Source organism: Panthera uncia (assembly GCF_023721935.1).
Source record: "Panthera uncia isolate 11264 chromosome A1 unlocalized genomic scaffold, Puncia_PCG_1.0 HiC_scaffold_17, whole genome shotgun sequence".
Classification (NCBI taxonomy): Eukaryota; Metazoa; Chordata; class Mammalia; order Carnivora; family Felidae; genus Panthera; species Panthera uncia.
Genome location: NW_026057577.1, coordinates 52,367,642 through 52,394,080, shown reverse-complemented (window position 1 = coordinate 52,394,080; position 26,439 = coordinate 52,367,642). Strand labels below are relative to the sequence as shown.

Here is a 26,439-nt window from a genome sequence, read left to right as displayed (position 1 = left end):
CTGTGTGAATTTAGCCTTAGATGAGCCTCAGGCCTTGTATACTTCAGTTCCAGACATTGTTGCAAGACAAGAGTTTGTGAGGCTGCTTCCATTTTCCTCTCTCTCTCTCTCTGCAAATATATATGCATATATATGCAAATACATATGCACATATGTATGTGTGTGTGTGTGTGTGTGTGTGTGTATGTATATATATATATATATATATATATATATATATATATATATAATTTGTTTCCCCCTGTGTCAAAAATATCAGTGATGAAATATTGGTTATACTTGTATATGGTGTTTTCATAAACTTTAAATCTGAAACTCAGTCCAATCCTTGTCTCTGGTATCATTCTCTTCAATCGCCTAAACTGCCTCAGGCAGGTGTGGGTTTATACAGAGACTACACACATGCCAGATATGATACTGTATGATTTGTCAAAACATTTCTATTACTGGTGACTCCATGAGAATTGGGTGTCTGGTGTTACTTGAAACTAGCTCAAAAAATTTTTTTTGTTTGTTTTAAATCTGTCTTTAGAACTATTCATGTGCATTCCCTTTTGATGGCTTTTGCCCAGTTTTCCACTTTAAGTAGTCACATTTGTGACTGATTTGTAGAAGTTCTTCGATATGAGGTAATATTGTTTCTCTGTCATATGTTGCAATTATTTTTCCAGTCTGCCATTTCTTTTTGAATTTTACATGATTTTTGACATACAGGAATTTTTCTCCTTGTATAATCAAATTATTTTCAAACTTTTCAAGTTTTTTTTAGCCAAGAGTTTTAAAAGGTCACAGGTTTGGGGCACCTGGGTGGCTCAGTCGGTTGAGTATCCCACTCTTGGTTTCAGCTCAGGTCGTGACCTCATGGTTCATTGGATGGAGCCCCACATCCAGCTCACGCTGACAGTGTGGAGCCTGCTTGGGATTCTCTCTCACCTTTCTCTCTGTCCCTCCCCCACTCATGCTCACTGTCTGACTCTCTCAAAATAAATAAATAACCATAAATAAATAAATAAATAAATAGTCACAAGTTCAGGGCAAAGACACATGCAAGCCTCCCCCCAGTGAGGTGGAGCTCCAGGCTTTGATTGAAGCAGGTACCACTGCTCCCTACCACGTTGTTGAAACAACTGGGCAGGGGATCAGTCTGGAAGATCTGGTTGAATTTACACTCATCTTGAGGGTAAAAAGTCCATTCTGAAACTAGAGGAATAGAAATAGGATGAATACAGTGTGGGGAGGCACAGCAATGACACTTAATATGTGTGCTTATAAGAGTCACTTATGTGATTAGAAATTGGATGACTATTCTATAACCTTTTCCAAGTTCCTGGACTTTGGGTTGATTTCAGGGGATTTTTGGGGACCAATTCCTTCCCAGACCTGGGCAATCTGAATGATTCAGTGGCCAGGGTCCCCTGGGTGCAGGGGAATACTTTCAGTGGTCAGCAGTGTGGTAAGGAGGGGAAGGGGCCTGCCTCACCAGAACTACAACCAGTTCCCTGATAGATAACACTACTACACATCTACAGTGTGTTTCACCCTTTGCAAGGATCCTTCCTTCACCTGCAGTACCATGTTTGATTATTACAGCAACTCTGTGAAGCACGTGGGGTATATCAGAGAAGCGGTATACCTTTCTCTAGAAAGGGTATTTTCTAGAGAAAATATTTTCTATTTTCTAGAGAAAATATTTTCTATTTTCTAGAGAAAATACCCTTTCTATTTCTAGAGAAAATATTTCTATTTTCTAGAGAAAATACCCTTTCTAGAGAAAGGAGTAAATACAGTATCAAATTTAACTGACTTTCCAAACTTAAGCGAGTCTGTGATTGAGTTTGGGTACAGTCTACTGTGAAGCGGGCAGCGTGACCTAACAGAGGGTGTACAGGCAAAGAAAGTGGTCACATCTGGGATGAAATGTCAACTCAGCCACTTATTTGTTCTTTGGCCTCAGGCAAGTAACTTCTCCTCTGAGCTTCTATTTCTCATCTATAAGGAATAATGGTCTCGCAGGATTGATGTGAGGATTAAGTTATGTAATGTCCCAACTTCTTTAGTTCTCTTATCTTGTTGGTATTGTATATTTTTGAGTGCCACCTTGAAACTTGCATGGAAGGAGTAGCACATAAAGACACTCTGGAGAACTGGAAGAGCATGCAGAGCCCTGCACAGCGCCTGGCGCAGAGTGGGTGCTGCGAAAACCTAACTCCTCTTCTACTCTGCCAGCTCACAAACTCTGGAGAGCTAAGATGCACTTGGAAGCTTTCCTCTGAAGAGTCCTTGTGTGGTTTATAATCCCACTCATCTAAAAGCCCTTTCCTATCATAACATTTAGAGTGCTGCTGGCAATGAGGATTAGGATTCATCAAAAAATTCAATTATTTGCCCAGTAGGGCTTTGTGTAAGTAGGCTTGATTAGTGTTTGCAATAGCCCATATGTAAATGTAAAAGATCTTGAAAGAGGGTTATTAGAACAGAAGAATCCCGCAACAGGCCTCAGAAGAGAGCTTAGTGTCATGGCTAAGAGTAGGAGCTAGCAAACGACAGCCCTGAGGCCAAATCCAGCCCACCACCTGTTTTTGTATATAAAGTTTTATTGGAACACAGCCACTCCCATTTGTTTACATGGCTACTATGGCTGCTTTCTTTATAATAATAGCAGGTTGAATAGTTGCAACAGAGACTGTAGGCCTCACAAAGCCAAAAATATTTACTCTCTGACTCTTACAGTAAAAGTTTACCAACACCTGGCTAAGAGCTGCTATTTTCAGGCTATGTGACCTTAGACAAATAATTTATACTTATAATGCCTCTGTGGGATTCCCTATCTGTGGGATAATAGTAGTAATTGAACAAGATAATCCACGTTAAAAACCTTGCATGTGGTGAATCCTCAGTTAATTATAGCCATTATTTTCTATTAGTAGCATTGATTTATAGCAAAGCCCTTTGTGTAAAACTCACAATGACCCAGGAATAAAAACCTGCTTGTTCAACCCCAGTTTCAAAGACCACCCCCCCCACCCACTGCAGATATCAACAGCACCTAAAATAGTCACCTTTTCCTGCCACAATGGCTTTCTAAACATCAGCCATTTCGATGTCATTAGCTCAGCTTCTGGGATATTAAAAGCATTACTCTACCTTTCCTCCACACTTAATACAGACATTTGGATTAGTGTCATTGAATATTTTCCAATAACCTGTGTATCCTATATGGGGCAGGGGAAATTGGATGAGGCATTTTAATGGAATTAAATGTCAATAGTATCAGCTGTTTCTTTCTAAAAATATGAGCTGGATATTCTAAAAAGTGTGAACTCCCAATCAAAGTACAAGGGAAGACTCTGCACTTAGTCATTTATTGTACAAAAACAAAAAAATATTTTTTTTCAAAGACAACCAAACTTGACAAATGGCATTAAAAGTCACTAGGGAAGCTGAAAAAACAGCAGCTCCACTTTGCTTCCTAAATATAATGGGAAATGATTTCTCAATGTAAAGAAGAAGTCTTATCCTACAGTCCAATCAGCATATGGAGGTGATTTCCAAGAGAGAAGTGAGAAAAAAAAAATCCCACAGCTCAACCTTTCAGAAGTATCATAGTCATGCAGGGAGAAAACCTTCTTGAGCTCCTTCCTCATTGTCAAGCTTTGCAGGTTAGCAGAGCCAAGAAGAGCCATCCCTTAGTGGGGACCATATCTGCAGCCCAGGTTCTTAGCAGGTAGCAAGGCAGGACCTTGGGAGTAGGTTGGGGCTTGGGAGGAAAAAAAGTGGTGGGGAAGATTCTCTAGTCTAAAACTCATATGTACTCAAATGGTGCACTGGTGGTACCCCACCACCACCAGGTACAGCATGACGTGCTCAGGATGCTTCCCTTTGTGGATTACATGGACTCCAAAATGGCCATTGCATGGGTTATGCCTCATCAACTCAGCCTTGTCTAGAGAAGAATCTTATTACCCATAGACCCATTTCTAGTAGCCTCGTTATGTGGCAGAAAGAGGATGTCACAGGGCTTCTTCCATCAGAATCCTTCCTCTACCACCCTACGCCCACTCACCTTTCCCTTATTGTATACATTCTTTCATTTATACTCAACAGAGCTTTATCGCAAACCTCCCTCAAGTAATTCTTAATCTTGGGTGGCTGTAAGAATCACCTACAGAGCTCTTGAAATACACCAATGCTGGGCCCCCACCTCCAGAGATCCTGGTGTAATTTAGATCTGGGGAGGGGTCTAGGCATGGCATCGTTTTTAGGTGTTGGGAGTGGGTGGGTATTGTACATTTAAAAGTTCCCAAGTGATTCCAACGTGCTAACCTACTATGGGCAGGGTACTCTTCTAGGTGGGTACAACAGTGAATAGAATAGGCAAGGACCTAGTCTCATGGAGTTTATGGTCCAGTGGAGCAAAACAGAGAATAAATAAATGAATGGCAAAGATTTTTTTCTGATAGTACACTGGAAAATAAAGCTTGGGGCTGTGAAAAGCTGGAGGATGGGAGATCATGTAACTTTAAATGATGCAGGCACCATCACTGTGGGGTCACACTTTACTTCTTTGCTTGTATTAAGCTCTGTTGGCACTCAGGGCTAGGGACGGGGCTGTGGTTACATGTCTTCTTCTTGTTCAGGACAAGTGGTGTCACTGTGTCCCCTGAGCCCAGTTTTTATAGACTGACTCACCATTGGAGACACTCTCTGGATAGCCCAGGTCCATTACTATAACCAGAAGCAGCCTCACAGGGCATACCTTCTCCTCAGTTACTTACTGACAGCATTCCCCCTCCTTCTTTCCCCTTCCACCCTCTATTAATTCATGGCTCCACTTTGAAGTGATATCCTATCATCAGCATCACTTATTGAACACAACTTGCTGACTTTATAATAATGATAATACTAAAAGCAGATTGAACTACACTTATTATTGGCAGGCTCTCTACAAGATATGTGATCTCATTCAATTCACTACTAAGGTAGGCAACATCAGCCCATTTCATAAATGTGGAAACCAAGAACGCTGAATGGTTAAGAAACTTACAATGTGGCTTATGTTTTAGACTTTTTACGTCCCTCCAACTCAGACAATCTGTGATCCTGCCGACTCTAGCTTGTTTCCTCAACTAGGTGGCAAGCTCCCAAAAGAAAGGCACTGCATCTTATATATCTTTGCAGAAGAGTCCCTTCTTTCCTCACCCCCATGGGCCTTGCCTGAGGTGAGCAACAGACACATCAGAGATCAATTTATGGAGGCAGCCTGGAGGTCACTCCTGAGCCCTTGAGGCCTCAAGGAATCGTGTGAGTCCTGCAAGCCCCAGTGTTGCTGCTCATAAGCTTTGACTCTGTTCTTTTCTGTCAAGACTGCCTGGTAGGTTTTTACTAAACAACACCGAGACTCCTCAGAGTGCCCCCAAAGTAACTCACAGACATTTACGAATGGGTCCTGTGGGCATCTTCCCCAAGGTCTGTCCCAAAAGACAATTATTTCATGTTCCCTATCATTTTTATTTGCTTGTTTTGCTAATAAAAATTTTTTAAAATAGAGATTAATACACCAAATAACAAAGCCATTGCAATTTCTTATACTAGGGATTGTTATTGTATAATACACACTCATGCCAATGTTTTAAGGGATTAGGAGGACTTTATCTTTGAAGAGAATTCCCCATTTTTTTCTGGCTTTACTGAGGTAAAATTGGCAAACAAAATTCTAAAATATTTAAACAATGTGATGACTGGATGCACATATACATTGTGAAAGGATTCCCCCCAACTAGTTAACTAACACATGCATTACCCCACATATTTATGCCCCCCCTCTTTTTTTGGTGAGTACATTTAAGTTTTACTCTTTTAGAAAATTTCAAATACACAGTACAGTGTTATCAGGTACAGCCACCATGTTTTACATTAGATGCTCAGATTTTTCATCTCATAACTGAAAGTTTATACACTTTTATCAGGCTCCCTCTATTTCCCCTACACCCCAGCCCCCGGCAACCACTTCTTCACTCTCTGTTTGTATGAGTTCAATTTTTTTTCTTTAGATTTCCACATGCGAATGATATCATGCAGTATTTATCTTATTTCATTTAGCATAATGCACTCAAGGTGCATTTATGTTGTCACAAATACCAGGATTCCTTCTTTTTTAAGGCTGAATAATATTCTACTGTATATATGTTCTTGATTCATTCATCCATTGACAGACACTTGGGTTGTTTCCACCTCTTGACTATTGTGAATTATGCTGCAGTAAACATGGGAGTGTAGTTACTCTTCAAGATAATGTTTTTTTTTCCTTTGGGTATATACTCAGAAGTGGAATTGCTGATCATATGGTAGTTCTATTTTTAATTTCTTGAGGAACCTCCATACATATTTCCATAATGGCTATATTTGTTAATATAACACACAAAATTTAACAACTTGTATAAAATATAGCTTTGCATGGCTTGTGGGTGTATGCATGCATATATGTGTATGTTTCAGACAGAAAGAAAGCCAGTATATTAATGTGGTGATATCTCATTGAAGAAAAATTAAAATAGAAAAGTGAGAAATTACAATGAACTTCAGTTCTGAATTTGGAACCCCCTCCCTGTGCTGATGTCCTTTTTGTTTTTCACAGTTGAAGTGTCCAAGGAAGAATACAAAACTGTCCATGACATAAGTCCAGTGATTATTTCCAATTCATAGAAGAGTAACTAAATCCCCAAAGGCTTAATCAAAGATGTTGTTTTCCCCTCTTCCCCCTCCTTTCTTTCTTTGCATTCAGTGGAAGACCAGGAATGCCACCCTCTAAGTAGAGTATTGGGCTGGCTTCACCCACTGTGGCAGCCCAGCTCAACAGAGGAGCTCGACAGCAGATCTGTGGCCCTTCACCCAAACGGAGTGTTTTAACTGGCCTTTGTAGTCCTCGTGAGGCAGGGAGAAATGGGCTCCAAGAGTCCTCATCTCACATCCTCCTGATGCTGAAACCTAGATTTAAAGGCCTGGAGAGTGATCTCCAATGCCTGCAAATGCTCTGTCAATAATGTGTGACTTCAACACAATGATCACAGCAACAATCCACAATGACAATGTTTGCTGCTGCAACTTTCTCCAACTGGCAAATTCATACTGATTCTGAATTGGCAGCCTATGGGAATACTAACTTACTAGACAGAAATACAGCCTAAATTCACATGTCCTCTTAAAGCCATAGACAAACGTGTTTTAAAAACCAGACACAGGAGTGCCTGCGTGGCTCAGTTGGTTAAGTGTCCGACTTCGCCTCAGGTCATGATCTCACAGTTTGTGAGTTTGAGCTCCGGGTAGGCTCTGTGCTGACAGCTCAGAGCCTGGAGCCTGCTTTGGATTCTGTGTCTCCCTCTCTCTGCCCCTCCCCCACTTGCACTCTGTGTCTCTTTCTCTCAAAAATGAATAAACATTAAAAAATTGAAAAAAAAATTTATTTAAAAAGTAGATACAGCAGTGCATAGTAAGAATCCCAACCAGGTAAGAGCTCTGTATTAAGTAATTTCATGGCAATCACTACCATGCAAGGCACAATGGCAGACAGAAGAGTACGGATCCAGGCTGAAGGGAGCTTATGGGTAAACAAAACCTAAGCATGAAAGAACCAGAGTGCAATAAGCAAAGAAAAAAACCTGTATTTAACTCAGGATTGAGCGGGGCGATACAACAGGATGTGAAAGAAGGGGAAAGTAACTGGGCATAAGAGTAGGGTGGAAAGGTTTCCAGGAAGAAGCTGAACTTAACTTCAGCCTGGAAGGATGGAATGGATCAATGGAAAGAATATTCCTGCATGGCAGATCAGTCTAAACAAAGACAGAGAGGTAGAAATCAGTTTGCTCCATGTACAGAATAGTGAAAGCCTGGTCTCACTGGGGTTGAGACGATTTTAGTGAGAAGGCGAATTGCGTTGGATCTGTTCTAAAGGACCTGAGAGTCAGGGAGAAGAGTTTACATTGCTCTGTGCGTCAGGTGGGGACTGTGTTTAGTTATAAGCCATAGAACTCTGAATACATTTTCTTAACCAAGTAAAGGATTCATTTTATCTAATAACAAGATAGCCAGCAAAAGAGTACGAGTTTCATACTGAAAATTTCCCTCTTCCCCTCTACTACACTCTGTGGAAAGCATTGTCATTAACCTGGTTGCTCCATGGTTGCAATATGACTATTGTACTTCCAGTCTCCTATCCACATTCCAGGCAGAAAAAAGAAAAAAAGGAAAAGATAAAGCAAGTGGTTTCCACATTAGAAATGCAAAAGGGTTTCTCTGAAATCCCAAGCAGCTGGCTGCTTATATCTCACTGGTCAGAACTGTGGTACAAGGCAACCCCTAACTGAAGGGGTTAGTCTGACAAAACTAGTGTTTTGGCTGGGCACATTGTCAACACAAGCAAAAACCTGTATTTCCTTTAGAAATCCTTTCTAAAGGAAGGAGGAGGAATGAATATTGAAATAGCAATTAGCAAATTCTACACACTATGTATAGCAGTATCTATATTCTACTGTTGTAAGGTTCCTGAACAGTGTTGTCTCAGAAAAAGTGATGACTTTTTAGAAGATGGATGTGACATTGGTATTCAAGAAATTTTTAAAGATGGAGAAAAAAGGTCTGAAAGATTGGATGGAAACTGTTGAAAGTAACCTAGGAGTAAAGTGGGCACTTGAACTACAGTCCTAGATCTAGGAACGGAAACAAAGAAGCTAAGAGTCATTTCTAAGGAATAGTGAACAAGATTTTCTAATAATCACCCCAAAATGCATGGTCCATGTGCAAGGTGTTGGCAGGGTGACTTCTTGGTTTCCTCCCTCCCTCCTTCCTTCACTTCCTCCCTTTCTTCCTTATTTTTTTTACATAAAGTTAGCATTTAGGGTGTATGGGAGAAAACTTATTAAATGGAGAAATTAACAAAGAAAAATGCTAGAAAGAGATATATTGAGGCAATTACAAATCCTGGAGTATTATTACATTTTAAAGTAATAAGCACCCAAGGTATGCAAAAGAAATGAGTTATAATCAAAGTTATGGATTCTAATATGAATGTACTCCTTCCTGGGAATGTAAGTAAGTATTGCTCTCCAGGACGACTCTCTAAATGACAACACATAACAGATTATTAGAACAGATTAGAATATAAAATACATTTGTGATTAAAAAGCAAGATGAACCAGATCTGAAAACAAATTGTTTCTTTTGATGACTAATTCTAAACAGTAACAAAGCGTTCTGCCTATTTGTTAGAAGGGAGGTAGAAGGGAAAGAGTACAAGGAAAGAATTCCACGACTTCTCTGGTTTTATCTACTTGTTTGTGCTAACAAACAGAACAAGATCATTTTACGACTAGAAAACTATTACAATTTGAAATTTTATCACTTAAATATGTTAATAAGTCCCAGTAATTTCACAAAGCAGTGAAGACTCAGAAAAGTTTAGGAATTAGTCTGGACTACAAGGGGATGACAGTGTTGTGGGGAAGCAGGTCACTGGAGGCACAAACCAGGGGAGTTGAGAGGAAGAAGGCACTAATTCTCTCTGAGGGCTGGAGCATGCCTGTGCTTTGACATTTTATGATTCTGCAGTGGCATAAATAGGATTTGACTTTTACCCTGGAAGCTTTTACACAACTTAATTACACAGTAATTACCGGGGGAGGACCTGACATTGCCCCAAATCGAAGGGTCTCACCCTTAGCATCCCAAAGTTGCTTCTCAGCACTGGGGAAGGAGCCAAGGAAAAACTCAGGGATGGGCGGAATGGAGAAACTGGATTAGTCGTATTTGCAGTGTGTGACTCTGTAATTACTGTGAATCTTCACATCAAACTCATCTTTATCTGAACTTCCAAGGTTGAATATAATTTATTTTTGTCTTATATACACCTGCTTTTCTTGGTGCAGCTAATTAAAGGTCAGCCCACTTTTCAAGTCACCAAAGTCTTCATCTGCTCTGCAGGATACATGATAGGGAAGGCTGGGGCACTGGTTGGGGAGAGGGAAGGTTTTCCTCACATCCACAGATACTCCTTCATCTGTTTCATGTTACTCTAATTGAAGTTTTAATGATAAAAAAGGAAATAGAGGAATATCTTCAAAGAAAATATTTTTTAAAGTTTTTACTTAAATTCTAGCTAATTGACATACACTGTAACATTAGTTTCAAAAGTAGAATTTAGTGATTCATCACTTACATCAGAACACCCAATGATCATCACAAGCGCCCTCCTTAATACCCATCACCCATTTGGCCCATCCCCCACCCACTTCTCCTCCAGCAACCCTCAAGTCTGTTCTTTCTAGTTAAGAGTCTCTTATGGTTTGCCTCCCTCTTTTTTCCCCTTCGTCTATATTCATCTGCTTCATTTCTTTAACTCCTAATATGAGTGAATTCATATGGTATTTGTCTTCATCCAACTGACTAATTTCGCTTAGGAAAATACACTTTAGCTCCAACCACATCATTGCAAATGGCAATATTTCATTCTTTTTTATGGCTAATATTCCATTGTGTGTGTGTGTGTGTGTGTGTGTGTACACACACCATATCTTCTTTATCCATTCATCAATCATCAGACATTTGGGCTTTTTCCATAATTTGGCTATAGTTGATAATGCTGCTATAAACATCGGGGTGCATGTGCCGATGTTTTTTTCATTGGTATTTTTGTATCCTTTGGGTAAATATCGAGTAGTGCAACTGCTGGGTCGTAGGGTAGTTCTACTTTTAACTTTTTGAGGAACCTCTATACTGTTTTCCAGAGTGGCTGCACCAGTTTGCATTGCCACCAACAGTATAAGAGGGTTTCCCTTGAAAGAAAATATTTTTTAAGATTGGAGCATCTGGGTGGCTCCATCAGTTGAGCATCCAACTGCGGCTCAGGGCATGATCTCGCGGTTTGTGAGTTCAAGTCCCATATCGGGCTCACTGCTGTCAGTGCAGAGCCCACTTTGGATCCTCTGTCCCCTACTCTCTCTCTGCCCCACCCCCACTCATGGGCTCTCTCTCTCAAAAATAAACATTTAAAAAATAAATAAATAAGAATAAATTTTATTTATTTTGAGAGAGAGAGAGAGAAAGAGAGAGAGATGGAGATGGAGACAGAGTGAGCAGGGCAGGGGCAAGAGACAGCAGGAGAAAGAATCTGTGTACTGTCAGTGCAGAGCCTGATGCAGGGCTCAATCCCACAAACCTTGAGATCATGACCTGAGCCAGAATCAAGAGTTGGACACTTAACCAACCAAGCCGCCCAGGCATCCCTTGAAAGAAAATGTCATTCGGCTTCTTGTTCTCTCATCAGCTAATCAACCTGCCAGTCCAAGGATCCTCCATTGTAGCTCCTAGAATATTTTTCTCCACATATATCTGTCAGTTTCTTCTCCAAGATAGTGAGTACTTTTAAGTTAGCATTTGGTTTATTAGACATCATCCTCTGGCTCCCACACAGTGCAGGCACATAGGAAGCACCTGAAGCAGTTTGCTGAGTGACACCTTCGAGAAGGCTTCTCCAAGTCTGAGTCTTTGCAGTTGCTTTATTTGCCTGGGTCAAAAAGATGCATGCCCAAATATAAACCAGGGTTAACTATTCCAGGGGCACCAGGGATCTTGGGTAGAAAACTTGAAGAGTCCAAAGAAATGTTTCAAAATAATTCTTCAGCACTCAAAAAGAAGGGGATCCCAAGTCTAATTTTGTCTGAATGTCTGCTGTTTCAAAATCAATATGTATTTTTATTTTATTAATGCAAGTATTTGAATAGCTAAGTCAGTCACATTGTGCAAAAATATAGTTGAAGGGTATATAATTAAAAGTTTCCTCTCCACCCAGAGAACCTTACACCCACAGGGCACCGTCCTACAGATTATGACAGCAATGCTCCATCCTGAATTGGTAACTCAAATGCTGGATTCCCCACCCTACCTCTACCAGCTATACAGTCTTCCTCCTCAGAGGCAACAAGTATTACCAGATTCTTGTATTTCCTTCAAGAGACAGGCTATAGGTACAAGTACATGAGGTGATAAATGTATATACTGCATTTTCCAAGAATGCTTTTAGTGAGCAGAATCAACAGAAAAATCAACATGAAGCAGGGCAATGAGAAGACCTTGAACTAAAAAGTGTGAGGGGAAAACTGGTATCCAGGATGCAAAGCGATCACTCATCAGAAGATGGAAATAGAGCAGGATTTTTTTCCACATAAAAATAAAAAGAAAAGGTGAAATCAAAGACCCCTCTGCCCATTAGGATAGGCATTTCCACGAGACTAATGGGCATTTGCCCAGAGAATCATGGGGGAACTTGCAATTGTGGAAAAACTGAGAGAAATTCTTATGCCCCTCCTTTCTAGGATATTGTTTGTTAGAATGTGGGCATGTTCTACTCTATGGTGACACATACCCTCTGTAGCATTTGATCAATGGGCATTTCCAGAGCCCTCCCAAATTCATTCATATTATTTCAGTGTCACCTTCCAGGTCAAAGGAATATGGTGCACATAGGCTAAGGATGGCATAAAAGGATGAAGCAAGGGGGGACCATGCTTTCTGAAAAGCACAACTCTAGTCATTGCTACACCTTAGCTAAACCACCTTCCTCACCACAGTTGTTCTTGGCAGCTTATTGATGTGAAGTTGACCTGGGCTGGACTTAGGCCAGGGCAAGTCAACCAGTTATTCCTTCTTTCAGGTAACATCAAAAATCTGCTTGGAATCAGGGAAGAAGAGCAAGCTAGAGCATGGGACTTGTCTGATTAATTCCCACACAATCACTGGATCCCAACAATAGATAAGGTACCAGGCAAGTTTCTGACTCTCTGACCAGATTGTGTTAGAAATATAAAATACCTACCTACACAGAAAGCTGACTAGCAGCACAGGAACTAGTCAATGAGTAAAACATCAGACAAATGTGATAAATATCAGAGAAGTGAGGAATTTTCTTCCAGCTCTGCTAGAAAGGAAAGTTTCACCTGTAAGTCTCCATAAAGCCACCAGTAGGTGAGGTTCTCTCTGCCTCCTGTAGAGCACTCAGTTAACCACTCTTAGAAGAAACGGTTCATTCACAAGAGTTACCTACGGACCCGAATGTCGATACCAATCTATTGACTTACAAAGGGTAGAAATATATTTCCTTTTTTTTAAATTTTTTTTTAACGTTTATTTATTTTTGAGACAGAGAGAGAGCGTGAATGGGGGAGGGTCAGGGAGAGAGGGAGACACAGAATCCGAAACAGGCTCCAGGCTCTGAGCTGTCAGCACAGAGCCTGACGCGGGGTTTGAACTCACGCACCACGAGATCATGACCTGAGCCGAAGTCGGCCGCTCAACCGACTGAGCCACCCAGGCGCCCCGAAATATATTTCCTAATGACCAGACTGATCTTGTCCACTGACGGTAGACTTTACATTTCAAAAATGTTGGAGAAATTACAGAAGATTCTTTACTGAATATGCAATCAGGGCCACAGATTAGACCTTGAAGGATAACTTAAAACACCGTCTGTGCCCCTATAATATTCTTGCTGAATAGCATACAAAACAAAACAAAGTAAAAAAAACTGGTATATTGGCCATATTCTGAGTCTCCCCTTTGGAAAGAGCAGTAACTAAGATCATCAAATACTTACAACAAAGCTCCCCTCTTCATATACCATATGCATGTTATTAGATGCATTACAAAGATAAGACTTGATTAGAGGATGGAATCTGGTTTCCTTGACTATTGTTGAATATTTCTCAAATATCCTCCATTACTCTTTTTTATAATAATGCGCAGAGCAGCATTTTTTGGCATTTTTAAAAAATATTTTTAAGCTTATTTTTAAATTACATACAGTAAAATTCATTTGAGTTTTAGGAGTTTTGACAAATACATAGTTGTGTAACCAGCACCACAATCAAGGTACAAAACAGTTCTTCCCTCCCCTCTCCCAAAAATACTGCCTCAAGTTCTACTTTGAAGATAGGTTCCCTCTCCATCAATGGCTAATCTCATTTATTACATGTTAATTCTTACCACTTTTGATGCCAGATGGTCATATTTTCTGGCATTAACTACCCATTCTAAGGCCTACCTAACCAAATATGCTGTCATTCCCCAGAGACAGACAAAATGAAGCTTTCTAACATTCATGTGTATATTTGCTTAGCTAAGAGTAGGTATATCAAGTGTACTCGACCTATGATCATAAAAGCAAAAAAAAAAAAAAAAATTGACATGTATTCTAAAGACATTTCCCCCAAAAGAAAGTAGGAGAAAATTTTTAACATTCTAGTTAGGGCCCTATCCACAAGAGATATATTAGCTCTGAGGGCTGGGACAGAGAACTGCTAAGTCACATCTCCAATTCATTTCCTTCCTTTAAATGGGTCACGAGGGCAGAGATAACCCCAACACCCTAGCAGCTGTCCCAGGGCTCAAGTAATTATATTCATTCCTGCTTTCCAGAAACTTGACCTAGGCATTGAACACTTTCTTAACTGAAACCCACATCTATTTATTTATTTATTTGCCCCACATCTATTTAATCTATGCAAGTTAGTACCAGACTTTGTTGTCGTTATTTTAATAAGGCCTCTTTAAAAAATACATGTGTGTGGGGGGGGTAATATATGCAAAACTAGCATGGACAATTTAAACATTGTAAAACTAAATTTGAGGGGTGCCTGGGGGCTCAGTTGGTTGGGCATCTGACTTCAGCTCAGGTCATGATCTCAAGGCTCGTGGGTTCAAGCCCCATGTTGGGCTCTGTGCTGACAGCTCAGAGCCTGGAGCCTGCTTCGGATTTTGTGTCTCCGTCTCTTTCTGCCCCTTCCCCCCTCATGCTCTGTCTCTCTCAAAAATAAACATTTAAAAAAAGAAAAACTAAACTGGACTTTAACTATGTAATGTCTTGGTGATATATTTAGGAACTTAAAAAAATAAACTATGTGAGTTTGATTGACTATTTCACATGTAGACAGGTCTCATTACCAATGAATATTTTCTGACTCCCTAGAAGACTCAGCTCATGCTATGGGTTGAAGGATTACTTTTTATAACAAAGTAGGAGGAACTCGGGTTTATAAATTAAATAAGGGCCACAAGGGCATCCAGAAGGGGCTACCTGCGGTCTGGCTACCAGGTATCTAACTACCTTTTCTTGTCAATCCTACAATCCAGGGAGTGACATGGCTGACCATTCACTTCTTTAGAACACATCGTCCAATCTAGCATCTGCATACACAGATCCTTCTATTCCTGCCAATTACAGCAAAATAAGATTGACTCATTATTTGCCAAATATATGCAGGTGAAGAAATTAGCAATATAACTATGTACATATTAAGACAATGGGGTTCAATCATTAGAATGTTTAATTTCAAGACTCAAAGTCTCCCTTTGTTACCAAAAATTCACAAAGAACCAGGTGATCCAATAAAATCCCACGGTGGAGGAATGTTGTAACATTCCTCCCACATGGACAGAGAGAGGTTAGTTGTCAGTCCATGCATCTGCCATCCCGCCTTCCTGTTACCTTCGCACAACTCCCTACCCCTTTGTTTCTCTTAGCACTGCTCTTTATTCTGAAATGTCCCCTCAACTCCCATCTCCTCCCTGCTTCCATCTTTGTTGAGAGCAGAGCTCCAGGGCAGACCACATAAGAAAGTGCCACTCTCTCAAATTAAAAGGGAAGCCAGTGTCTCCAGTAGCAAAATGTAACATTTTCCAATGAAACGTGGAAATCTTCAAGGAATAAAGAACACAAGAGAATATTACTTCATGAATTTCAAGATGAACAAAAATCAGTGTTATGGAGTCAAGATAATAGATCTGACTCTGGCATGCTGACTCACCATGACTCTTCTGATAGCATTTACTGGAATGACCTTCGATTTGAATGAGAACCACAAAATACCAGTAATTTTATCTGGGGAATATTTATATTTTTGTGCAGTAGGTGAATTCCTGATTAAAGGGCATTATTAGAAGCATTTTTTTTCCTCCAAACTAAATGCAGTTTCATCTTAGGCTTTGCATTTCTAATTGGTCTTTATGGTTCAAAAGAAGATTTTATTTTTAACATCTTTTCATTCTCTATTTCCTCATAACTAACTCTTGTGGATGATACCTGTTAAAGAAGAAATCTTGAGTCCCAGATGCCTCTAACACAGATCGACACAGTATATTCCTCCCCAAGCTGTGTGCTTCTGACTTACAGCCTATTTGCTATGGTGATTGAGTATACAAGGAAGAAAGTCAGGAACATTCTCTGACCATAGCAATTCATTATTCTAAGCCTGCACCCTTACCTCATAGTACACAAAGTGGACTGCTACTAACTTTTCAAACATCTCCTTTGGGTAGAAGAGTGCAGGGTGACTACCTAGTCTTGATCTGTGTTTCCCAGTCTTGATCCAAGGGTCTTTGTATCCACTATTTCCCGTTGGACTTTCAGGCATCTGTTTTCTGAGTGGTTTACAGAACTTTGTGGCACTTTGAAGATGGCTCCCTAGCATTATTTTCCATGTATTTCCCATCTTGGATATAGCCAGGGTTTATGGTTTGTTGTGATTTGAGGGACAGTTCAGAGAAAGGAGCCCTTGAAAACTCAGGGGGATAAACAACAGTGTACACAAGGTGTACATATCGAGTTCTTCCCACAATAGCTACCTGAGAGTTTATGAGTGTGCTCATGCTCTGATTAGGGATGTTTCAAAAAGTCACCTGCAGTCTAAATAAAGTGAGATAAAATGATACACTTAAAAGTTCCAGGTGGAGACTTTAAAAACAAGAACTTTTCATTCCTTCTCTCATCCCATAGCAGTTTACTGAGCCTCTGCTCTGCAAAAAATCCCACTTTGGAGGAATGTTATAACAAGCACCTCTCATATGGACACAGAGAGGTTAGCTGTCAGTCCATGATGGACACTGGAAATGCAGCAGTAAACAAAACAGACCCAGCCCATGCCCTCACACTCCAGCGGGAGTCTCAAGAGTCAGTTTGCCAGTATTGACTCAGCACCATCCTTGTATTGGAGACTTAGGGTTTGACAAACAGGTCCTTCTGTCCCTGGGAAGGTGACCTCTGATCTTATACTGGGGGCGATACTTCAGGGTCCCACAGACTGGCTGAAGTAGCTCAGGAGACCACTCAATCCCTTCTGTCCCCACTCACCATCTGTTATCAATGTAAGCTCAGGGCTATCTCCCCAATAGAAAAAAGATCCACAGAGAAGAGATGGGGGAATATTCTCAAACTAGAAGGTTGATCTCCACACTGAGGGAACACACACTTCCTGGCCTCACCCAATGGCCTCCTTTAGCCTGGTTCACGTTCACTGCTGTGACAAGACCAACTCAGTGCAAATGGGTCAAGTCTTGGTTTTGACCTGCAAAGCAGAGACCCAGATGTGGACAAGAGCTTCAGCTTGGAAAAGAGAGATGCTGTCAGTCAGTGTCTATCTACTGATCCCAGTAGCTGTCCTCCCCTCCTGTCCACTCTTTCTTAGCCTCACGAGCACCACACTGACTAGTGTTTAACACACTTTCACATACATGCTCTGTTTTAAGTCTCTAAAAACCCAGGGGAGGATATCCCAACCCCATGGATGAGGAAACCAAGCCCCAAAATTAACTTGCTCAGTTTCTCAAAACTGCTAACACAAAGAATTCAAACCCAGGTACCCTCAGCCTCCAAAGCAAGGCTCCCAATTATCCCAGAGGTGGCTATTTTACAATTTCAGTTCTTCTTCTTGGAATATTGTCTTGCTCATCCCGGTGGGGAACTGTCTTATAACATGCAATTTTCTGGGAGAAGTCACAGGTTACTGGCCGGGGGAGGGCCCGCAGCCCCCCTACCCTCTGTCCTTGGCCAAGATTACTGCTGCTCTCAGATCTCTCTTGCCTCCTGCATGGGAATCCCTATGTGCCATGGATGTCTGTGGGCCTATTTTTAGAAATAGAGGGAAGCATGCGGGTGGCACACAGTGAGGTTTTCTAGGAGTTTGTTAATATTTTTGTAGAGTCCACTGGGAGTTTTAAGTTGATTGATTTCAAGATAGATTACCTCCCAAGGATGACATCCTTTCCCTGCTCTTCCATTCAACCCTCCCCATCCCCATTGAGTTTGCTTTTTTGTGTTTTTCTTTTACACCCTAGGGCTTCTCCTTAGCACCCTGTGCTCAGAAGACAGGGATATTAATAACTAGCAGCAGCTACACCTGATTTATTTCTCAAGAATGCCGAGAGGAAGCAGATCTAGTTCTCCTTGACTTCTGTAGACATTGGTAGCATCCTTTAGGACCTTTTTGTAGAGGGGACTGCTGTTTTAAGGATCTGGAAAAGATGTCCATGGATGGATCTCAATGCCTTTTTAAAGCTCCTGAGTTAATGATTTTATTCTAGAACAGGCACACTACTATTTTAGGGGTGGGGTGTGTATATACACAAGTCAGAAACTGGGGAAAATTTTTATCATATTAAAATAGGGAGGAAATTACAATGCACATATGTAAAGTCTCTGCATTTGGGGGACACAATTCTGCTGTTGATGTTAAAGGACACATCATCTCTGTTCAACGATGTTCTTTGCCTTAGAAGGTCGATGGTGATCAAATAAAAATGCAAACACTGAAAATAAATATGCTTTTGAAATTAGTATTGCATTAGAAATGTCAATCCTAGGGGCGCCTGGTTGGCTCAGTCGGTTAAGTGTCCAACTTCAGCTCAGGTCATGATCTTGCAGTTTGTGAGTTCAAGCCTCACATCAGGCTCTGTACTGACAGCTTGCTCAGAGCCTGGAGGCTGCTCCGGATTCTGTCTCCCTTTCCCTCTGCCCCTCCCCCACTCACCCTCTGTCTCTCTCTCAAAAATAAATAAACATTAAAAAAATTTTTTTAAATAAAAAAAAGATGTCAATTCTAATACAGTAAAGTAACTCAATTAGTATACTATGTCACAACTGAAAACACAAATATTAAACAAAAGCAATAATAATTGTATATACCAAAATACCTTTTGTTTCATAATTAGTGATAACACTCATTTCCAAGTAAGTACTTTCTAGTATAAGATATAACACACAGTTTAAAGATACCAGACATCATTAGTCATACATTTTCAAATACCTTCTTAACAATAAAATACACAAAAAATTCATTAAATTCTGGCCCATGTTCTGATATGTCTGTCCCCCCCCTCTTTTTTTTTTAACTAATTCTACAATCAAGCTCTATGAAGCTCTATGAAATAGGAATCATTAGCTCTTTAAACCAGATCAGAATAAAACAGAACCAGTGTAAACTCAGATGGGCTCTGCCAGTGTCTGTCACAGTCATGTGTAGCCTGGCATTTGGGTCCAGTCCAAGGAGCCTTTTTGCAAAGAGAATCTTCTCTCCACAGAGGGTATACAACCAACCATAGACAAAATGACATCCAGAGAAAGGAGCTGCCATTTTTTCCTCTCTATTTCAATAGGACACATTAATCTGATCTGGAAGCCAGTTATTCTTATAGGAGCAACAAAGTCTCACACAAGGGCCCAACACACCCTTTATAACTGCATGTGAATTCAGGGATCAGAACCTGTTGAAATGCAAACGGAGACCTAGTAAATGTGGAACACTATCCCAAGAGCCTCTGCCCTCTCCATCCTCGCTTAGGTACTGAGGATAGCAGAGCAGCATTCCCGGACCTCTGACAGGTCCTCGAGTCAGCAGAAGAACCTTGCATTTGGTTAACAATTTTAGGAGGAAGCAGAAGGATAGGACGCACAGGTCTGGGCTTTCCTTCTGCTAAACAAGCAAGCTCTTTCTCCTCGCCCCAAGCCCCAAGTCCACAGAAAGAGGACAAACCAGGACTATCTTCCCATCACATAAACACAAAGCAAAGATTAATAGACATTATTTTCTTTTCAGTTTTCTGATGATTTAACGTAACACTTTTAAGTAATGCCCAAATATTCATATAATAAAGACACAAGGGTTTTCCTCCCAGTTAGATCATCTGTGTATGGAATTGGTAACCCAGTATAAAAAAAAAAAGGCCCATTTTTGCTTTAATGTGCTGCAGTTTTCAAACCTCAAGACATGTGTGATTTGGGGAATACTCAGGTGCTTGCAGAAACCACATCTGCCTCATCAAAGACTGGAGAAAATCGCTAGCAGCTGTTGGCCTTCTCACCCCTGGGACCCTCACCCTAACTGCTCAGCACAGCCATTCCCAAGGGCCAAGGGCCCTCAGTTAATCCAGGACCTTATCCCAGCCCTGTCTCCGTTGGTCCCAGACCAGACTGCATACCCGGCCAGGGCAAATGGCTCTGTGAAAGCCTCTGTTGAGCAAAGGGGATCAATCCCATTCAAGCTCAGAGGATTTGGGTAGAAAGGGCCCTCAATGGAAACATCAAGTCAGCCACTTGGTTGTTTTTACCACTACCCACATGAGGAGTATAGAAAAGTGACAAGGAGACACGGGAAAGGAAGCCTCGTCCTTGGTTTAGACTCCAGCTCACAGGCTCTCCCACACATACCTGATAGAGTCACCAGGATGCAGTAACTGGCTCAGCAAGGCAAGGTCAGGTGCCTCAGGAGTCCTCGAAGGCCAAGCTTTACTTAGACACATGTGTCTCTAAGTTTTAGAGATTCACAGTCTTGGAATTTTTCACCTGAGGTGGCTCCAGGTGGAAGATTAAAGTGTGTAAATTACCAAGATGACTTTGTAACACTGGGTTGTATGCTTTTCTTAATCACACCGATCTCATCCACTTGATGTACCCCAGCAGCACACCTTGCTTGGAGTGGGTGACTCGGAAAATCTGAGATCCAAATCGAGCAGGAAAGTCTCTTCACCTGTGTGGGCTTGCATACTCCCCCCCACCACCGCAGCCTCCTCCGGCAGCAAAGGCCCCGAGGACAGAGAGGAGAGCAGGGGAAATTGGTTCCCTAAAAACAGAAAACAATCCAAAAGACACATTTAAGTCACCACTGGCAGATGCACTCTTTCTCAGGTTAAAAAACCCACAGAACACATCCCAGTTCTGACTTCTGTACTGAGGGGCGATGGGCATGAACGTGCCCTTCATCTGTCTGGGCCTAGGTACCCTCATCTTAGGTGGGCACAGTGGCTGGCTGAGTTCTCAGGTTCCTTCCCATGCCTCCCAACCCCCAGATGATATTCTGTGGCTGTGGATTTACACTGGAGCTCTAGGGTCCCACTCTGGGAGGCCACAGCTTTCCGTATTAGTAAATGGGTTCCTAAGGGGGAAAAAACAGTGATACCTCGAGCGGCCCTAGGATAAGGGAGGGTCAGTATTAAACAAACATCACTCATCATAAATTAGTACTGATCATCTAGCCAAAACCCTTAAGGAAAAAGGGGGCTCTTTTTTTTTTTTTTTTTTTTAAAGAGTAAGTTTCTTTTTCTTTAAAGGAAAATTGCCAAGGATGCAGAAGGAAATGAAGATGATCAAAGATGAGGATGTGCATTTCAATCTGGGTGTGAAGAGAGCCCCCTCCTTTCCCCACTGCCTGCAGCCAGTGGTTTCCCGAGGGAAGGCTCCCCAAAGACACCCCTTCCCAGAAGCTCTCCGGGGGCCTTTTTCCCAGTTTCGATATGAACCTCCTCCAGGACACCTAGATGGATTCCCGGGGGTCTTTGAAGGAGGAGGGTCTCGGAAACGGAAGAGCATGCCCACCAAGATGCCCTACAGCCACCCTGCAGAAGAGGCCCCTCTGGCCCTCCACTCCGAGGAGAGCAAAAACCACGGCCCTCCGAACCTCTCCCTGCTCTTCCCGCAGCCCCCGCGCCCCAAGTATGACTCGCAAATGATCGACCTGTGCAACGTGGGCTTCCAGTTCTACCGCACCCTGGAACACTTGGGGGGCAAGCCGGTCAAGCAGGAGCCCGTGAAGCCCAGCGCCGTGTGGCCCCAGCCGACGCCCCCTCCGTTCCTGCCCGCGCCCTACCCCTACTACCCCAAGGTCCCCCCGGGCCTCATGTTCCCCTTCTTCATGCCCTCGGCCTCCCCCTTCCCCTTCAGCCGGCACACCTTTCTGCCCAAGCAGCCCCCGGAAGCGCTGCTGCCGCGCAAGGCCGAGCCTCAGGAGAGCGAGGAGGCCAAGCAGAAGGTGGAGCGGGTGGACGTGAACGTGCGCATCGACGACAGTTACTACGTGGACGTGGGCGGGGCGCAGAAGCGCTGGCAGTGCCCCACCTGCGAGAAGTCCTACACCTCCAAGTACAACCTGGTGACCCACATCCTGGGCCACAGCGGGATCAAGCCTCACGCGTGCACCCGCTGCGGGAAGCTCTTCAAGCAGCTCAGCCACCTGCACACCCACATGCTCACCCACCAGGGCACGCGGCCCCACAAGTGCCAGGTGTGCCACAAGGCCTTCACGCAGACCAGCCACCTGAAGCGCCACATGATGCAGCACAGCGAGGTGAAGCCGCACAACTGCCGCGTGTGCGGCCGGGGCTTTGCCTACCCCAGCGAGCTCAAGGCCCACGAGGCCAAGCACACCAGCGGGCGCGAGAACATCTGTGTGGAGTGCGGCCTCGACTTCCCCACCTTGGCCCAGCTCAAGAGGCACCTCACCACTCACCGGGGCCCCATCCAGTACAGCTGCTCCGAGTGCGACAAGACCTTCCAGTACCCGAGCCAGCTGCAGAACCACATGATGAAGCACAAGGACATCCGGCCCTACATCTGCTCCGAGTGCGGCATGGAGTTCGTGCAGCCCCACCACCTCAAGCAGCACTCCCTCACCCACAAGGTACCGCCGGAACCCAGGCCGCGGGCGGGCGCCCGGGGAGCAGGCGCAGAGCCCTGGGGGGGGCGGGGCCCGCAGACCTTCGCCGCCCCGCACCTGGGCGGGGAGGAGCTGTGTAACCCTGGGCGAGGGGCTTTCTCCCTGAGTCCTGGCCTCCTTCCTCTCCTTGAAATGGGGGACGCTGGGGGGCCAGCAACCAAGTCCTTTGCCATCCAGCCTTCTAGAGTCTAAGAAGGGCCTGGAAATAAATAATGTGGGCAGTTTGGAATGGAGGGTGAGGAAGGCGGAAGGAAACAGCTGGTCCTTGTGCTGTTGCTTCTTAGCCTCCTGCCACCCCTAAAATTCTGTTTCTGGAAACTTCATCCAGGGCCCTAGCATGCGTGTGCCATCAGGTATTATTTACCCCAACCATTTCTGTGCCTGGGGTATGCTAATCAGAGCCACCTTCTAGAGAATTCTCTTGGTCCTTTGCTGCAGAAGTAGTGCCTACATTTTAGGGTGTTTTCACCCTCAGCTGTGAGAAGTGCTTCACATATGCACATGGCTCTGGATCCAGCAAGGCCTCTGCTTCCCCTGGTAGAGCCCCTGCCTAGGTGGGTGTAGGGCCCTGTGGTTTGTTTTGTGGGGGGAATGAAAGAGCATCCTGCTCTGTCTGCTTTGTTTTTATCTTTCCTGGGCTCAGGTCTTTAAGGAGATATACAGGCACAAATGTCTAAATTCAGCCTAGTTTGCAACCAGAGCCCTGGAGTCATTCAGGATGAAGTAAGGCGAGGCCACAGTAGTGTCCCTGATAACTTACCCAGCTAAGCTGATTGGGTCTGCTTTGAGCTTCCAAGAGGAGAGGTTTGCCCCATTGACTACCCTCACGCTTTTGACCGCAAGTGGTTTTCTTGGCAGGAGAGACTTCTAGCAAGCCAGAGTTTCTAAAAACACTCTTTAATTCAGAAAGGTCACTGGAGGACTTTGCTCAGCTGAGATAACATCTCTACCGGGCCATAGTGTGTTTCATTTGATAGGTTAGGACAAAACATGGGGCATTTTTTGGGCTCTGCAGTGGAGATGAAATGTGTGGCTGCCTTGTGGGCAGTGCACAAACAACTTCTGCCCCACAAAAGGCACCTGTAGATACCATCCAGAGAGGAGGCCCCTGCCAAGTGCAGGAACCCTCAGCAAAGAACCTGTACTGAGATTCACCCACAAAGCGGACCATTGCTGATTTCAGGGGCTCCTACATGTGTGGAAAAGGAATCAAAGATGCATTTCAGAACATATAAAAATTCTGTAAGATAGTAGAAAATGAAGTCAAAATGGGCAAAGCAGCCTCGTATCTGAAACATCTCACTGGAATTAGAAAACAAAATGCATTTTAATCCATAGTGTCAGCAGTGAGAGGTAGTGTTTATATAACGGTTGCTGTATATCAGGTGCTTTACTTCTCATTTAATCCTCTTTAACAACTGGAAGAGCAACCTGCAGATACTATTCTAGATTCGCAGATGAAGACGCTGAGGCATGGGGTGGTCACCCAGAATCTTGGACTCCAGCACCTGACTCTGAAACACTACTGTCAAGTCTTTCTCTTCTCCACCCCCTTCCCTCCCTCACCCCTGAAAACCCCTACAGGCTCCCTCTCTGATTTCACTGATCCTATTAGTGACAAGGTGGTTTCCTTTGTTCCCGGAGTTGTGTCTGGGCTTTCATTCACTTGAGTTCTAGGCCAGCCCATAGATGAATTTTACCGTGGACATAGAATTCTCTGAGAGAATTCCAAAAACAGTGATAAGTAGATACTTCTCCTTGGTCCCAGGTCAGCTGAATCATAGATGAGTATAGAGGCAATCTTGAGAAGAAAAATGCTGAAGTAACTTTTAAAAAACATCAAGAACATAATTTTCGTTAATTTCAAAAATTTAAATTCACTGATTGAATATGCAACACACTTAAAATTCATCTTCTTAGGAGGGCCTTAAAATTTAGGTCTCTTCATTAGTATATATCCATACTCTTCTGCAATCATCTAGACTCAAGAGTATTCCAGCTGGAAAGAGTCCCTGGCTCATGACCCACCATCTTCAAATGAGAGAACCATCACTAGGAAAGGCCATGAAACTTGCCTACAGTTACATAGCCAGTAAATGGTTGGGCAGAGACCTGAACTTGTCCTTGGGTGCCATGGGCTCACCAAAACTGAGGAGTGCTGTTTTATTATCAAGTCCCAAATTAAAGAAATGGACATATAGGCAGAGAGACTCAGAGGTAAGCTTGGAACTCCTCTCTCCCAGGTCATTATGGATACCAGGCAATATGTGTTTTATTAGGTACAGTTGTTAACTAAGCAACTTGTTATAATTCCATAATAATTTTAGTTTTAATGCCATGGTTCTCTAAGTTTTCCTTCTGAAAAGTCATTCTGTGTTAAGATAGCTTGCAAAGGCCTTTTCAGGGCAGCACTGGTTAGTTGGGACTAGCTAATACTCTACTCATGCTATGAGTTCCTGGAAATGTTTTCAAGTGAGGACATTAATGCTTAAGTATTCAAATATCCACTGCCAAATTTCTCTATAGGACAGAAGCTAGCTGAGCAGAGGCTCCATAGCCAAATCACATAGAGGTCACTATGACCTATGGGAGCCCAGGTCACTGTGACCTATTATAATTTATTGAACAGTAGATATGAATTGTTCTCCTGGGATTTTCAAGTGTATTAATGAGAACTCAAGAAAACATTGGTTTTCATATGAGAAATGATATTATCACTTTAGGAGGTTTTATTTTTTTTCATTATCATGAAGGGTAGATTATAGACTCATTTCACTTATCATTCCACAGTGCTCCTACCAAAATCTTTTTAATCCCCAAAACTGTTATTGTAGAATTAACCCATGTAGCATCAGGAACAACAAAAGCAGTAGCATTCTTTTCCTCTAAAGTTCTGGCTTAGGGGCGCCTGGGTGGCTTGGTCGGTTAAGCGTCCAACTTCGGCTCAGATCATGATCTCACAGTCCGTGAGTTCGAGCCCCGCGTCGGGCTCTGTGCTGACAGCTCAGAGCCTGGAGCCTGTTTCAGATTCTGTGTCTCCCTCTCTCTCTGCCCCTCCCCTGTTCATGCTCTGTCTCTCTCTGTCTCAAAAATAAATAAACGTTAAAAAAAATTAAAAAAAAATAAAGTTCTGGCTTAGTTAATGGTTTTCAGAAGACAAAAAAAGATTACGTAATCAACACCTTTCAAGAAAACAGCAGTTAACAAGGCTAAAGCCACACCATTTGGAACTCAACATCGGTCACCAGGCTCTTCATGGATTTGTGTGGCAAACAGAAGAATGAAGACTACAATTCTGATGAAAGCCTGTTACCTGCTAACCACAGTATTTTTGAATCTGCTTCCCTCTAGGGTGTGAAGGAACACAAATGTGGGATTTGCGGGCGGGAGTTCACTCTGTTGGCCAACATGAAGAGACACGTGCTGATTCATACCAACATCCGCGCCTACCAGTGTCACCTGTGCTACAAGAGTTTTGTGCAGAAACAGACCCTCAAGGCACACATGATCGTTCATTCTGACGTGAAGCCTTTCAAATGCAAGGTGGGCAGTGGGCCCTGGGAGGAATGCAGACAGGGAGGACTCTGAGGGTTGTACAAATGCCCAAGGGGAGAGAGTCTCCAGGAAACTTCCTACT

General features: G+C 42.8%; 1 protein-coding gene across 1 annotated transcript in view; it reads left to right on the top strand.

The window, feature by feature from the left end:
• Positions 1–26,439, top strand: part of ZNF366 (zinc finger protein 366) — a 71,944-nt gene that overhangs the window by 29,485 nt on the left and 16,020 nt on the right. The window contains exons 2-3 of the mRNA XM_049649614.1: positions 21,421–22,766; positions 26,154–26,345. Of these exons, the coding sequence (XP_049505571.1) occupies positions 21,421–22,766; positions 26,154–26,345 (1,538 nt within the window). The remainder of the gene's footprint in view (positions 1–21,420; positions 22,767–26,153; positions 26,346–26,439) is intronic.